At 57.0% G+C, this 15964-nt stretch overlaps 3 protein-coding genes across 4 annotated transcripts in view; 1 reads left to right on the forward strand and 2 right to left on the reverse strand.

Annotated features, from left to right (window-relative positions):
- Positions 1–4037, forward strand: part of MYO1D (myosin ID) — a 358148-nt gene extending 354111 nt beyond the window's left edge. The window contains exon 23 of the mRNA XM_070478704.1: positions 1932–4037. Coding sequence (XP_070334805.1) covers positions 1932–2088 — 157 coding nt within the window. The 3' untranslated portion in view covers positions 2089–4037. The remainder of the gene's footprint in view (positions 1–1931) is intronic.
- Positions 4038–5237: 1200 nt separating this feature from the next.
- Positions 5238–9936, reverse strand: CDK5R1 (cyclin dependent kinase 5 regulatory subunit 1). Of its 2 annotated transcripts, none has more exons than XM_070478706.1 (2): positions 9845–9936; positions 5238–9063 (listed from the first exon to the last, which is right to left on the reverse strand). In XM_070478706.1, exon 2 carries the CDS (start codon positions 8925–8927, stop codon positions 8004–8006), a length of 924 nt encoding a protein of 307 aa, XP_070334807.1. In that variant the 5' UTR covers positions 8928–9063; positions 9845–9936; the 3' UTR covers positions 5238–8003. The 2 variants fall into 2 exon arrangements, with proteins under 2 accessions (XP_070334807.1, XP_070334806.1); XM_070478705.1 differs by lacking the exon at positions 9845–9936 and adding an exon at positions 9375–9494.
- Positions 9937–13653: 3717 nt separating this feature from the next.
- The window catches only part of PSMD11 (proteasome 26S subunit, non-ATPase 11), a 28028-nt gene continuing 25717 nt past the window's right edge, over positions 13654–15964 (reverse strand). Inside the window, exons 11-14 of the mRNA XM_020898703.2 lie at positions 15870–15905; positions 15561–15612; positions 15119–15261; positions 13654–14998 (exon numbers count right to left, since the gene is read on the reverse strand). Coding sequence (XP_020754362.1) covers positions 15119–15261; positions 15561–15612; positions 15870–15905 — 231 coding nt within the window. The 3' untranslated portion in view covers positions 13654–14998. The remainder of the gene's footprint in view (positions 14999–15118; positions 15262–15560; positions 15613–15869; positions 15906–15964) is intronic.

Here is a 15964-nt window from a genome sequence, read left to right on the forward strand (position 1 = left end):
ATCGTAGAGAATATGCTCTCAGCTTTTCATCACCGAGTATGATGTGAGTTCTGGGTTTGCCATATACATGGCCTTTATTATATTGAAGTGTGTTCTCTCTGTGCCCACTGTCTGAAGAGGTTCTTCATTATCATAAATGGATGAAATGTATCCAAAGCTTATTCTGCATTATTGTAAATAATGCTGCTGTAAACATTTCTATACCAGTTTTTGTTTGAACACCTGTTTTCATTTCTTTTGCGTGTATATCCAGAAGTGGGTTGTGTGGTAATTCTCTTCTCTTCCTCTTCAAGTCGGACTCAATCCACGTTACCTTACTCTGTTGTCTGTTGATGGCAGTGTGGATGGCATCAGCCGGGGGTTGCTTAGCTGCCTAGCTCTTCACACCAAAAAGCCAGTTCTTCTTCCTGCCCTCAACACATGTAACTACTCAACCCCCTCTCTTCTGCCCAAACCCCACAGCAGCCTTACAAAGACAGGCAGGGACTCAGGGCAGCTCCAATTGCAAGCAGGGCTGCAGCGCTGGGGCTTTGTCGGTCCGGAGGGTCCAAGCGCCCCTCGCCAAGACCACAGGCTCAGCAGCCCGGCTCCCGCAGGAATGAAGAGGTGCCCGAGTCACTGCCCCCAACGGGCTCTGCTATTTTTATGCCCAAGCCTGGTTAAAAATAGCCATCTAAGCCAAGGTTTTAGCTGCAGCAGACGAGACATTAAGCAGCAGATACCTAGTGCCCATGAGAGAGAACAATGGGTCTCTTCCTGTGTCCATTTTCTGCTTCAACAACACGTTGAACAAGAAAGCTGCTAGGAAACAGCCATGTGGAAAGCCCCTAAGAACACGGCCACGGCTGCCCACTCGGTGCTCCGGCAAAGGCCAGCCCGGTGTCCCGGGCACTCAGAGCCCGCGGGTGCTCTTCCTCCGGAGTAAAGGGTCTGAGTGATGGTGTCACCCAAGCCCAGCAGTGCCTGGAAAGCGCCTCCCTCTCCCCTGGGCCAGGCTGGGCGGACGTGCAGCTGTGCCAGCCTCGGCCTGGCTTCCCATCCAGGTGGACCCTTGGCATCCCCTGCCAAGAGCAGCCACCGCCCAGGGAACACAACCTGACCACACCCAAGAGCGCCCCGGGGGAATCGAAGGCGGGCCAGCCGGTCCAGACCTCCCAGCGCTGAGAAAGCCAGAGAGGCTCGAGGCGCAGGGTGAGACCGTACCGGCCGCCAGGTCTCCCAGCTCTTATGTAAGCGGCATCTGAAGTGCAATCAATGCGTCTCAAGGCGCCGGAGGATGGGTACTGCTTCTACCTAGCAGGTGTGCAGCCTCCCCGCCTGGCACCCCGGCTGGGCCAGGAGAGCCACGTGGCCCCCGGACTGGGAAACACACACGAGCTGCCTGCCATGTGGGTAGAAGCGCTGCTCACCCTCCCTGCCACATTGCCAGCCACAGAGCCACCCCATGTGGGAGCAGCACCCCCCACCCCAGGGCCGCTGGCATCAGGCTGGTTCTCACAGCCAGACCCACAACAGGCAGGGCCGAGCCAGGACTCACGGAAGGCATTGCTCTTGTCGGGGACCATGGGTAGGGAAGAGCCCCCATTTACCCCTGGGGCTCTCTCTTGCCATCAGAAAGAACTGATGATCACATCAGAGCCCATTGCCGAGACATCCCCAGCTGACATCTAAAGTCCAGGCCCTGGTCCCTGGCCTCAGGTCCGAGGGTGGTGGCCATGGCTCCGCTGTGGCTCCGTGCTCTGTCCTGCCCCGTGTGTGGGTTCTCGGGAGCTGGGCCCTGGCTCACCTCTGACTTTGGTTTGGGCGTATAGCCAAGCGCCATCTCTCCCATCCTCCCCCTCTCTGCGCCCAGCCTGGGGGGCACCTGTGTGGCCCGGAGACTCCCCCGGCCCCAGCCGCCTGCTGACTGCCTGTCTTCTCGGTTCTTCCAGCGAGAAGCGCCACCTGCAAGTCAACGTCACCAACCCTGTCCAGTGCAGCCTGCACGGGAAGAAGTGCACAGTCTCCGTGGAGACACGGCTCAACCAGCCGCAGCCTGACTTCACCAAGAATCGCTCGGGCTTCATCCTCAGTGTGCCCGGCAATTGAGGCGCAGGGGGACGAGGGCTGCCCGCCCAGCCGCCACTAGACGCCCGCTCGTCAGGGTCCAGGCTGGGAGGAAGCCCCCTGCCTCCCCTGCGAATCCCCTCCGAGGGCCAGCCCGGCTTCTGCCTTTGATCTCTGTCTTCCTCTGTCCCGACTGTCCACGGCCCCCTCAACAAATCAAAGACCCTGTGCCCAGCCCAGCCTGCAGCAGCCCCTCCAAAACAGCTCCCCTCTGGTCAGCGAGGGCCACCCCCATGCCAGGTCAGATCGGCCTGCCTGGCCCTGTGACTGGCCCTGCCAGGGGAGGGCTGGGGGAGCCTGGATGTCGTTTCCAACCAAAGCCAAGCCCCTGGAGTTGGGGGGCGGCTGTGGGGAGGTAGCCCTGCCTTCTCTCTGGGGCCAGCTGCCCCTTCCTCCCCAAGGTGATGGCAACCCCACGCCCTGGTTCAGGGAGCTTCTCAGAGCTCCCCATGAACCCCCTCTCCCCAGCAGCCCGCCGAGACCACCAGGTGAGCAGGTTCACCCGGAGAACCAGCCCCTCCGCCCAGGAGCCCCTGGCCAAAGGAACCATGCCGCCCAGCGGGCAGTCTGTCCCGCTCGGAGCTGGCCCAGCCCCTTGACCCTCTGCCCAGAGAGCATGGTTCGGGGACGCTCCAGGAATCATCCTACTTATCCACGCAGCCCAGGCCATGGTAGTCTTACATTCATTTCTGCAGTTAGGAGCAGGGTTACTAACCAGACACCACGTCCGCTCTACCCACACTGGTGTCAGGAACACTAATAAAATGGAATAAAAGGGGAGCACTCGGGGGTCTGGAAGTTTTCCCCCTCCAATGCCTCTGCCTCACACTCACGTGGAGAACCAGGCCAGGGGCGGGAGGGTCGAGGCCCACAGGAACTTGGGGAACGGGAGCGATAGGAAAGAGAGCGGGGGTCCTGGCACTGCGGGCCAGGCCAGGATGCCCACCCAGGCTAGGAGAGTGGTCACCCTGCCAGTCCCTGCCCTGCAGAGCGTACGTGTGCTCCAGACGCCCCGGGACCACACCGCACTCCCCTGGGCAGCCCCAGGCCTCCCAGCCTGGAACCTTCAAGAGTCAAGACCCAGGCACCCCATGTGGTGAAGGAGGCGCTAAGAATGAGCCCACGCCCCAGGTGGAGCCAGACAGGGTGTCGAAAAGAACACTGTTTCGCCGCTGGGGCTCCTCCCCAACCCCCTGCATGCTCCTCCCCGCTCCCCATCTCCACGCCCCTCCCACCCCACACCCCAGCCCCGCCTGGCACACCCAGGGCCCGCCGCCCCGATGCCGAGCACATGCACACCCCATAGCATCCACAGCACAAGAGCCCTGCTGCCATCCAGGTCTCTGAAACCCACTCTCATCCTCCAAGCCTGGTCAGCTGCCCGCACAGGGCCCCATTCAGCAACACCCACAGCTTTGCCAACTGCCTTACACTATCGGTCCTCCCTAACTGGAACATCGCCTCTCCTTTCCAATTACTGCCCCCAAACTTGTTGCTTTACTAGATACATGCAAACGTTATGTTTTAGACACACCAAAAGAGAATATGCCAAACGAGTGCCTTTTGGAGCCTGGAGAGGAAGGGGGAGTCCGGAGTCCCACCTCCCACCGTTGGGTGTGGCCTCTGGCCTTGAGCTCAGCGCCTCCCAGCTGAGGGCCGATGCGCCAGCACCGTCCACAAGCACTTTTTCATGATGTCCTGCAAGAAGTCACAGTGTGTGTGGCCACTGAAGGAAAGAATTCCAGGTGTGATCACGGCGCAAAGGCAAAGCAGGAGGGACACAGTGATTGTATGCAATGAAGTGTTTTCTCGTGATTTAGTTAAATGTGGTTTTATGGTTTGGTGCGTATATTCCTATTTTCCATTAAATTAACTTTATTTCTAAAGCATATTTTGATTTATCATCAAGAGCAATAAAGCATTAAATCTTACTCTTAAAGGTATTCTGCTTATTGAGTTGACTATCTAAAATGGTGAAATCTGGGCATGTAGAAAGTCAATTGTTATTCTGGAGGCTGAAAGGAGCATTAAGCACAAGGTAAAAATGGAAGATAGTTGGCCTGGGGCTTTTGATGAAAAATATTAGTGAGAAGACAGCTGTGGGGAGAAGGAGCCAGGAGGGGGCCGAGTGGCGGTGTTAAATCCACACTTTTCCACTATGTTGAGGCCTGCGCACTGAAAGCGCATTGCTTTCACCTTTACTGAAATCCAAGCGCGCAGAGAATAAAGGCAAGACTCGGATCTCCAGGGCTGCAGCTCAGGGAGAGGCCTGAGTGCACCCTGGCTGGCTGGCTGGTCAGCCCCTCCCCGAACCCACTGGTTGGGATGGGTGAGCTGCCAGCAAGCAAGGCCCTGTAGGGAGATGGGGCCACCCCAGCACCCCAGGGTGCTGCAGCCAGAGGATGCTCCCGACCCCCGGTCACTGGCCAGAGCACGCAACCACGGCTTCTGACTCAGAAGACAAGGCACCCCGATCGCAAGGCTGCCAGCTTCAAAGGCACAACCTGCACAGGTGCCCCCCAAGGCCCGGGGCAGCTCCAGCCCGCCAGGCGCCGAGCCTGGGGAGGACTGAGACCAACACACCAGGTCTCTAAGGCTCAGGCTGGTGGCAAGAGGGAGCACAGACCGATGGCAATACAACCGGTAGGGGGCCCCAGCCTTGCTACAATTGGGGGCTAGGGAGGCTGCTTAGCTGGGAGCTGGAGTTTGCTCCTTTGGAAACCTGCGCAGAGCTAGGTTGGCGGCGCTGAACCACACGGACCCAGCCGGCTCCTGCTGGCCTCGGGACCTCCGGGCAGTGGGCTACAGGCAGAGCCCGGCCCCGCACAGCCGGGGGCCCAACCCTCGCCAGGCCACGCCTGGGCCTGACTCTCCCTGATCGGAGGTCCTGGGCCTTGGGAGACCAACTCCTGCCCTGGCCACGCCGCGAAACCCAAGCTGACTTCACCTGGGCTTCTTTCTTAATCACCTTAACCGTGAACACAATTGTTAAGCCTTCTCCCCTAACCCTGCCCTCCTCCCCTCCCCCACACCGCAATCCAATTATGTTCTGAGCACAGGACTCCTTTATAAAAATGAGTGAGCCCCAACCTGCTCTTGAAGGATGTGCCCACAAAAAATGGTCTGTGTAATGGATGGTCAGTGCATTTTATTTAATCAGCACAGTACAAAAATAAATAAAAATAAGGGGAGGGGAATTAAATTACAGCCAAACTGAGCTTCATGACCTTGTCAGATTATAAACCACACATACTTACAAACACGCTACGCATACATACAAAAATGAGACAAATATAAATTAATATTAACAATACCCACAGTTTGGTCAAAGAATAGCTACAGAAGAAATTGCACTAAAAAACCAACATACATCGCACGTGTGTAATTAGCAGTTTCAAATATACAGCTAAGAATAGTTCCAAGTGGGAAAAAAAATGGCACATTTCCTTTTCATTGCAAGTTTAACAACTGCTAGAACAAAACTAAGTTCTAATAACTGCATGGAAAGAATATATCAACCCTTCAGGTTTTACAAGAAAAAAGAGAAAAACCAAATCCTGAACTATTATTCCTGTGACTTGTTCTGTGCACGGGTGTAATTTTCACAGCCATCTGTTCTAAGATTATTTTTCTTAAGACACAAAATGCTCCTGGTTTGCATGCACAATATCACTGTAAAAGCAACAATTAAAGAATAAAGGGTGGGGGTTTTTTTGTAGGTTAGTTTTTTCCTTTTTTTTTTTTAATTGATCTAAAAGTAGTCTTCGTAGCAGCATGTCAAACGGGTTCATTGCTTGCACACTCAAGTGTATCAGTCTCTTTACACAATGCTGATGACCAGTGCAAGAGGAGCAGACCTCGCCAGGCTTCACATGGATGGAGCTAGAGAGTTCTTTCTTTAGTCCCCAACCATTCCTGAAATTTGCACCGCCTCCATAAATTAAAAAAATAAATACGGAGAGAGAGAGAGAGAAGGAAACACACAAAACTGGAATCCCGCGGGCGTGCCTTCCCGCAGTTCAGGCCCGGCAAGGCCCACAAAGGAGCAACTCGAGACCCCGGGTCCCGGCTCTTGACACTCGGCCCCCCCCGACACCACCCCACCCCCACCCTCGCGTGCCGCCGGGGCCCCGACGCCCCCACCGGCCGCCTACCTCGGGTCACACACGGCAGCAGGATCTGCACAGACAGGCTGTGTGACAACTCCCGCGGAGAAGAGGCGCTGCACGCGAGGTCCCCGCCGGCAGCCGCGGGTTCCTTCCAGCCCTGCGGCAGGTAAATCTGGCCGGCGGTGCTGGGAGCAGCTCAGCGTGAGCCTCGGGGCGCAGCTGAGGCCCATGCTCCCAGCTTAGGGCAGGCCCTCGTTCTTGCGAGCACCACGGGGCCCGCAGGCTCGACGCCGGGCCTATTAAATCGGGACCTCAGTTTCACAGCTTTCTCTTTTTTATGTGAATTTCAGTAGTGCTTGTGCTGAAATGGCAGCCACCTGGAAGCTAATCCTATGTAAAACGGCCCCCTGCCTCCCCCACCCCCAGCCTCCCCTTCCAGCCCCCCATGGGGGGTTGAGACTGGAAGAGAGAATTCTCTGTGGGCCTTCACATCAGTCTTTGTTCCCCAAAGCCAGAGGGATCGCAGAAGGCTGGCTCCCTTCTCTGGGTCCTCTCCCAAGCCCCCAGCCACCGATCTGGGAGAATCAGAAAGAAAATTAAGTGACACATCATGGGTTTTTACAGCCACTAGGGTTGAAGGTGGAGACCCAAACAAGCAGCTGCAAATGATCAGTGGGAGAATCAGCAGGCAGTCAGGAGTTCGGCTCCCAGCTCGTAATTGTCTCCAAGATCCAGCTGTCTCACTGGGCCTTTCGGGACAAGGCTTCGTCTTCAGGAGAGACTCAACTGTTTGGAAACAGCTTTAAATCAACAGGGGGTGAGGGGAGGGGTGCATCATTACCACATCACCCTGATCCCTGACATCACCCCCGCCCCAACCCCTGCAGCTCCGCAGGGCAAACGTCATGGGCACCGGCAGAAGCCTGAGCCCTTAGGTGGGCACCGGCTCAGTCCCAGGCATGGCAGCCCCACCTTCCCTGGGAGGCAGGCCGTTGACAATGGGCACCTGCAGCTGCCCTGGCCTTCGCCACGGGATGACTAAGCTGCATGATTCAAATGAAAAATTCACCCAAGAAAGGAGTTGTCCCTGGCATCACCCCACCCCTTGGGAGCCGGGACCCAAAATGAAAGAACTTAGTGAGTCAAACCAGCTCATTAACCAACACTACCAACAGGGCTGGGGGTGGGAGGCGTAGGAGGGGAGGTTTGGAGGAGGGGGTGTGGGGGTGGTTCCATGTCTCCACAAAGGAAAGCCCTTCTCCCGAAAAAAGAAGAAAGAGCAAACCAGGGTCATGCATGGCCAAATTAAGAGGACATGATCTCCGCACCAGGCCGGCTTCCCCTCGATTGAAGAGGCTGTCCCAGGGCCACGGGCATTTGGCCTTCTAAGCTCACGTGCGGCGCAGTCCAGGAGCCTCTGGGAGAACAGACGACCAGCAAATGGCCTCCAACCAGAAACTCCCGTTCCTCCCTGGCTGTGGGCCGCCTTCCCTGCCTTGGTCCAGCAAAGGCGCAGGCGGCAGAGGCCGGTCAGTCCTTTCAATTCCCCAGAGTGAGAGGTCAGGGGCCGGAGTGGCTCTGAATACATCTTCTGAATGTTGCACAAGGTTCAGGAGTTCAGAAGCGCCCAGAGTTCTTGGCAGGGCGGAGGAAAACCCCAAGGAGGGGAGGTGGGAAGGGAGAGGCCCTTGGTGGCTTTGCTAGACACATACTGTACACAAAATCTGATTTAAGAATAAATTTTTAAAAATGAATTGAATCCTTGAGCCATGATGCAGGCTAGCGGGCTCACCGGTCCAGCCCGAGGAGGAGCCGCTTCTTGTCCTCCTGGCCGCTCTCGTTCTTCAGGTCGGAGAACACCTGCGTGAAGTAGTGGGGGTCAGCGTTGATCTGCAGCATCTTGGAGCTCATGAGGTTGATGACGGAGAGGCAGCGGTCCCAAAAGGCCTCCTTGCAGCTCTCCACCAGGAAGGGCTTGAGCGGATAGGAGATCTCGTTGCCCATGTAGGAGTAGGATAGGTACAGGCAGGTCAGCAGGACCGCCTGGAGCTCGTGGTCGGAACCCACCTCGGAGGAGATGACATCCCGGCAGAGCATGTAGAGGAAGACCACGTTGGCCGGCGTGATGAAGCCCTGGTCCTGCCAGCCCTGCAGCAGCAGCGAGCGGTCCACGCTGCGCAGCCAGAGCACAGGGTCCGTGGGGGACAGGTGCTTCAGGCGGTAGCACCGGCGACAGAGAAACTCGCCCAGGCAGCGCAGCAGCTCGCTGGTGGACGCCTGGACGATGACCCGTTTGGGCGTCCCTGCGGAGCTGACGGCAGGGTGCGGGGCCTTCTTGACGGACGAGGAGACCCCGGTCTGCGAACCCGAGAGCTGGCTGGCTGGGGGGGCGGGCGGCTGGGCCGGCGGGGGCTGGGCGAACGTGGACAGGTTGGCGCACGACAGCGACTTCTTCAGGTTCTCATTGTTGAGGTGCGTGATGTTGTTCTGGTAGCTGCTGTTGGGCTGCACCTTCTTGGAGTTCTTCTTCTTGGCCGACACGGCCACGATCCTCTTCCACGGCAGCACGGAGATGATGGAGTGCCGCTTCAGGTTCTTGTCCTTGGCGTTCTTGCTGTTCTGCACGGCCGTGTAGTGGCCCACCGTGGCCGCGCCATCCTCAAACAGCGTGGCCTTCCGGTAGCTGGGGGACAGGGACAGCACCGTGCCCATGGTGCCTCTGCGCGCCGGGCGGGGACCCGCGCCCCTGCGCGCCCAGCCTGCCGGCTGGAGGGAAGAAGCTCACCGAGCCCGCGGCGGCCAGAGGGAGGCGGGGGCGCTCCCGAGGTCGCGTGCCGCCCCTCCGGATCTGTGGGGGGAAAACAAGATGGTTCTCAGCATCAGGCGGGGCTCGCGCCGCGCTCCTCCGCCCCGGACTCGGCGGCCCCGGCCCCGGCCCCGCGCCCGGGGCCTTCCCCGGTTGACACGGCCCCGCCCGCGTCCCCGCGCCGCAACCCAGGCCTCTCCACTGCGGCACCGGCACCCGCTCCCGCAGCGGTCCGGATGGCAGCGCGGGGGCCCGGGCGCCGGCGGAGGCGGCCGGGGAACCCGCCTAGACACGGCGCGAGGCCGCGGCCCCGGCCCCCCGGGGGCAGCGAGCGGCCCGAGGGGCAGGCTTACCGAGCAGGTGGCTCCGGCGCTCCGCACCTTCCGCAATGCGCGCCGCGGCTCAGCGCCGCGGTCCCGGGGCTCGGTGGGGCTCGCGCGCGGCGGCGGCGGCGGCGGCTCGGGAGCTTCTGTCCAAGGTTCTGCAGGCGCCGCGGCCCCGCCCCCCGCTCGGCCGCCTTCGCCGCCGCCGCCGCCGCCGCCGCCGCCGCCGCGCCCGCGCCCGCCCCGGCGCGCACCTCAGTGGCCTCCCTCTCGGGCGCGCGCGCGCGGCCCACACGCCGGCCGGGCCTGGTCTCACCCGGGAGCCGGGGCCGCCGCCGTGCTCAGCACGAGCGGCGCGCGGTGCGGACAGCGACGCGGCCGCGAGCCCCGGGCGCCTCTCTACTCGCCGCGCCCCATCCAGGACCCGGACTCGAGCGCCGGGGACTCGCGGCACCTCCCGCCCCGCCCCGCGGGGCCGCCCCCCTCCCCGCACTGCTCACCGCCCGCTCGGCGCTGCCGCGCCAGCAGCAGCCCGGCCGCGTGAGACTCGCGAGCGCACCGCGCAGCTGAGCTCGGGCTGGTGGGGAGCGCCAGGCCGGGAGGGCCGGGGCGGGGCCGGAGCGGCCCCGCCCGCCGCCCCGCCCAGACACGTGCTGCCTTTGTTCCCGCCGCGGAGTCCGCAGCTTGCGGGCGGCGGGGGCGCCCTCGGCCGCATCCGCGCTCCGGGCCGCCTGAGAAACAGTCCACCGAGGCCGGGACCGGAGCAGCCTCCTTCCATTTAACGCCTGAGACCCCGGGGACCGAAGCTAGGGCGCTCAGGGAGCAAAGGCGGGGAGGGGGGAGGCCCCGGTGTCACGCGCATCCGGCGGGGACTGTCCCATGAGTTCAGAGTGCTTTTCCCTCCGGGACCTCCATTGTCCCATCCCGGGTCAATGCCCACCGCCCAGGTAAGTCTCAGAAATACAGGCCAGAGGCGTATGCTGCTCTGGGCCGTCCCATGGAGCGACTTGCCTTCCCCCACACCTGGACAGGACCCTGAGGCTCCTGGCCCGGGGACGGACGAATACTGAGCCCATCCTGAATGTGACCTCAGAATTTCCCCTGGCCCTCTTTATCTGTTACAGTACAACTGAAGCACCTGCTTCAACCAGCCTCTGATCTGCCGACTTAAATATTTCTCATGCTAAGCGGGTATAACTTGAAGACTCGGTGCTCCTAAAATTATTAAATTCTGAGTCAAGTTCTGGTTCTGATAACTTTTCTTTTCACAAAGAACAAGAATCCTTCACAAAGGCTCTTCTTCCCTTATTCTTTTAGTTTGGTTCTGGAGATTGCCTCAGATTTGACCACTGACCTGGGAAAGAGGAGACACTTAAACCATATCCTAATTCCAATTACCACTTCTTAACCTAAGGAGGAAGTGGCAGTCCAGAGAATAACCCCATCCCCTGATACCCAGACCACTCCAGCAGCCTGTGTCAGCGCTGCCTACTGCCCTGAGCAGTACTAAAATCTGGTGTCACTCACAATGCTACATCATCAGAAAGTACTAGAATCTGCTAAAGTTCTACCCAGAGGTTTCTCTGTCGGTAATGGCCTGGGTGTACAGTGGGAATGCAGTGCTCGGGACTCAGGCTACTTCCTGTGGCGCTCCTTAGAAACATCCACATCAGCTGTCGTTTTAACTTAGAAGGTAAAGGTCAGCCCTTAGCTTGGTGTGCCCCTCCCTCTGAACATTCCTCAAGTAAGGTACAGCCCCTACCTGCTTTTCAAATGGAGCTGTGAGAAGGAGCTCTGAGCATCAGTCTCCTCTGAGTCCCTGGTCCGATGACTCTTCCTCAGGCAAAGCTGGACCCCAGCCTTTTTTCATTCTGCCCCTAGTGGAGGCCCTGCTCCTGACTTGGCCCATGACCACATTGCTCTTCCTGTGTCCCCTTCAGATTATGGATGGTTAAGCAGGAAATGCATGCTTTCCACTTCCCCAAATATGCTTAGCTTTCTAAGCCTATAATCCACCCCTTAGAACTATCTGGACCCATCCTGCTACCTGTACCTGCAGATTTCAATTCTAACTATTCCAGTTCATGGTGGGCAGTTCCACTTCACTCCATCCCATTTCCCAAACTATGATGGAAGCTCACGCTGGCCTGGGCCTTTTCCAGCCTGGCTGCTCTCATGTCCTCTCTTGCCTTCACCCAGCCAGCCCTCACCTACTACCTTCAAAAAGAGCTCTTGGCAGAACTATCCCAACCTCCTCATGCTTGTCAGAGGTGAAGTCACGTGTGCAGCAGGGCATGAACGGGATGGCGCTGCCAGCACACCGGCTGTTGTGACCGAAGAACCCTGGAACACTGTTCACCCTGTCATGCCCGCTGTTTTGAGGCACCACACCACTCTGCTCACCCAGCCCACCACCACCACCCTCCTCAAGCTCCCATCACTACTCCAAATGCGAAGGAAGGAAGAGCAACCATATGCCCAAAACGGCAGAATCAAGGGCCCAGGAGGCAGACCCAGATGAATGATGCACAGCTGTTTTCTTCCCGCTCTTCACCAGAGAACTGCAGGGAAGCTCTCCAGGTCCCACCCCCATCCATCAGCCTCTTTATCCTATAGTCTGTCTCTAGCTGCCGGAAGGGCCAGCCCGCTTGGTACATGTGCTGCTGAGCTAGGATTTCCTGGAGCGTTCCCATGCTCTGCATGCCCCCTTCCCAAGGAAGGGAGGTCAACGCCCCAGTCGGCCAGCCCCCGAAAGGGTTCCGAATAAAGCCGGGCTGAGCCCTGGCTCCTGAGGAAGTCATGCTTTGTTCTCTCAGGCATCACAGAGCAGCATCTAGTGGCCCTTCTGGGTAGCACAGATTACATAACTCTAGCCTGCAGCAGGGTTTCAGAGCCAAGGGCCTCAGCCGCCACTCCCAACGCCATCAGTATCTCATTAACACACAAGGAAGCCCTGGCACCGCGAAGCCTAGGGCCAGAAAGGACCCCTAAGTGAGGGAGCCAGGCCCAGGCTAGCCCATGGGCCACCCCACCCTCTCAGCTGCACCTGGATGCAGCTTATCAAGGGAAAGGAAGCAGTCCTGCAAGGTCTAGGGCAGCACTGTCTGAAAAGCAGTAATAGTAATGTGAGCCACAAACACAAGCCAGAGAGTTAATTCAGTATTTTCTAGCAGCCACATTTGAAAAGTGAAAGGAACAGGTGAATTTTAATAGTATATTTTATGTAACCTGATCAGTGCTCAAAATATTTCAACATACGTAAAAAGGAAGTTGAGCAATGAATTTTTCATTCTTTTTTCACCTTCTTCAAAGTATTCTGGTTTGTTTACTTTTGCAAGACACCCCAGTTTGAACGAGCCACATTTCCAAGGGCTCACCAGCCGCACAGGGCTGGCAGCCACACCCTGGGCAGCACAGGTCTAGAGAAGTCAGCAGAAGTGCTGAGGGAGCAGAGGACAGGCTCTGAGCTCCTGGACTGCCCACCCCTGCTCTGGCCCTGGGTCCTTGGGAGAGTTTTAAAGCCCTTTATTGAAGCACAACTCCTCCTCAAGTAAAACTATACACAGACACTATATTGAAACATGCCAGAGTGGCTGGGACTGGAGTTGGCAGCTAGAGCCCACCCCTCCCTCCCAGTGGCCCCAGAGTCCCACAGGAGTCTGAGGAGCAGGATGAAAATCAATGCTTTTGAACAAGATCCAAAAAAACTAAAACTAAACCACAACTGAATGCCAGGATTCTCCAGGCACCTGCCCTTCTGTTACCTGCAGGTACCCCTCCCACCGCAATTACCCGCGGAGGAAGCACCATCCTTACTGTGCAGGTGAGGAAACAGACTCACAGGCTGTTAGAACCCAAACCCCATGTCCTCACTGGACCACGAGGCCTTGAAAAAACAGATAACTGAGCCCCCATCCCCATTTCAGACCTCACAGACCAGCATTCTCCCCCAAAGGCCTCCACTTCACCCTGGCTCTAAGGTCTCCCCTGAAGCACATGAGACACAGCAGAGCTCTGCCCAGTCTCGAGGGCTACACGGACCTGTCTGGACTTGATCAGAAGACCTCCAGCACTCAAGAAAGGACACTTTTTGAAAAAAAAAAATTGTTTTTATTGGAACTCATCTGAACATCAGATATACCTGGTGTTGGTTAGCAAGAACCGTTTGTACATTTGATATTGATGGTGCCAAAACCAAAACAGTGACTGGACATGATGGGGAAAGATGGTGAGAACAAAAACCTGATTTTGGAGAGGAAAATAAAAGCCAGTCAGATTCAGTGAGGATGCAAAACCTGGTACAACAAAATCCTTTTACAAAATATAAATTTATTACGAAAACCTGGAAGGATAATCTGAGAAAGGGAAAGAAAGATAAAAGGAAGGCAGCGGGAAGGAAGGAGGCAGGAGGAGGGGGAGAGGGAAAAAGGGGGGAGAGGAAATGAGAGGAAGAAGAGAATACAGCTGAGCACAACAGAGGCGCAGAAGCTTACCTGCCCAAATGGCATTAAAGCCTGGCTGTGTAATCTCATCGTAAGACAAAGCATGCGGAGAACAGTGCTCCACCTCCCATCCGTCCCAGTTCTAAGAGGTAAATAAAGACGCTCCCTGGGAGGGGGACATGAGGTTGCTCAAAAACCCAACAACGAAAATTGAGGGGGGGGAACCACACCCCACAGTCTCATTCCCAACGTTCACTGTTTAAAAAAGGAATAAATCCATCTGACAGCAGGAGAGGAGCGGTGGGACGGGAAGAGAAGCTGAAGGGTTTCAGACAGCCTAACTCCCCTGTGGGGAGAAGAGGAAGGAAGGGAGACATGGGTGGTTGTCTGGGGGTGGGGAGGGGGCTCGGGGCGGGGGGGAAGAGGGAGAGACAGAAAAGAGCAGAGGAGGGGGGCAATTAAAACACTGACGTCTAATCTAGTTTACTGTGTTAAAAAGAGCCACATGCACAGCAGGCCCCCGAGGGCCCACACTGCTCCCCGTGTGGCCACGAGCTCCCGGCCACGTCCCATTCCTTCCTGGGTCGAGCGGAGCCGTGCAGGCGCTGCTGCTGCTGCGGTGGCGGCGGCGGGACCTTCGGCCAGTCTGCTGGGGCCACTGTTGGGGAAGGGCGGGCGGACGGGCCGTATGGCAGGGGACAGAACACCGAAACGCCTCGTTTTCAAATAAAAAAGAAAAGAGCAGTCTATACACAGTTGTTTGTTTTGGTTCAGTACAAACAGAATAAAAAGTCGTTGCTTTGATGGTCAGGCAAACACCCAATTCGGAAGAGGAGGCAAGGTGACGCCCAGCGGGTGGGTTAGGAGCCCCGGTGGCTGGTGGAGCGCCTGGCTTGGCGGCCCTCTCCCGGGAGGCAGAGAGCACAGCTTTAGGTAGTGTAAGCCTTTTTCCTTTTATTTAGAATAACCTGTTTTTTTTTTTTTTCTTTTTCTTTTTTTTTTAAGCAATTTCCCCACTCCCAAGTCGGGCCAGTAAAGATTACATGAAAACTGGCACACCTATCGGCTGGAATACAGATGCACCAAATGAGGATTTAAAAACTTTCCGAGCGAAAAGTAGAACAGAAAGAAAAAAGAATCTCCTAGCATTTTCCCCAAAGGTTTCACTCTCCCGCCACACACACTCTCCAAAGGACCGCTACAGATCCAACTCTGCAAGAGAAGACAGAGCAGTGTCAATCGGGGAAGCCGCCCGCGAGGCCACCGGGAGGCGTTCAGTCTCAGCAGGCAGAAGACAGCACTGCCCGGGCCGGACCCGGCACCAGCACTCACCTATGTCAGCTTCTTGGCTTTGTTGTAGAGGGAATCCACTACTTTACTCATGTTCTGAATTGTTTCCAGAGCAGCTTCATACGTTTTATCTACTGGGGGTTCATCGAAAATAATCAAGACACCCTCCCCCTGGTCCAAGATCCCTGCAGGAAACACAAGCGAACCCAGGTAAAAGCAAGGATTAGACTCACAAGCACTGGAGGCGCAGCCCGCTCCCTAGCTGCCTCGCGTACTCCAGAAAGGAGGGGCAACAGAAGTCGCCTTCCTGTTCCATTTGTGCGTGTTTATCATACGCGCTCATCACAGGGATGAGGGGGCAAGGGTCCCAGGGCACCACCAAGGGAAACAAGGGAGCATCCTCATTCACATCAACAAGAGCACGATGCCTCTTCACCACTTCATCACCTCCACAAGCCCCCTCGCCCATCTGGCTCCTACTCACCATGAAATTTCTTGTCAAGAATCATCTGTGATAATTTCCTTTCCACGTCGGCCTAAAATCAAAGCACACGATTAAAGGGATCAGCCATCTACTGACAGCACAGTGACACAAAAGTCTTGCATAAAAGGGTCTTAGGACAAACTGCCTGAAACAGCAACAGTGCGGCTCCACTCTGAGCCCACAGCCCCCAGGCCCCACTGAGCAGCGGGTTGGGGAGCTTTGCAATAAGGCCTGGGAGGTGTCAACGGCAGCCCCTCCACGCGTGCCCTTCCCCATCCCTACCCTCCAGACAAGCTCAGGACTCCTTACCTTGGAGAGTTTGATGAGGCTAGATATGTGTTCAATCTAAAAGGAAAGGTAAAAAGACACCAACACGGAAAGTTTTACTTTTGCCTCTAATACTG

This window comes from Odocoileus virginianus, chromosome 17, assembly GCF_023699985.2.
Source record: "Odocoileus virginianus isolate 20LAN1187 ecotype Illinois chromosome 17, Ovbor_1.2, whole genome shotgun sequence".
NCBI lineage: Eukaryota > Metazoa > Chordata > Mammalia > Artiodactyla > Cervidae > Odocoileus > Odocoileus virginianus.

What these genes read in the sequence shown, in the direction of transcription:
- CDK5R1 (XM_070478706.1), bottom strand. Translation starts at nt 8,927, where the DNA reads ATGGGCACGGTGCTGTCCCTGTCCCCCAGCTACCGGAAGGCCACGCTG.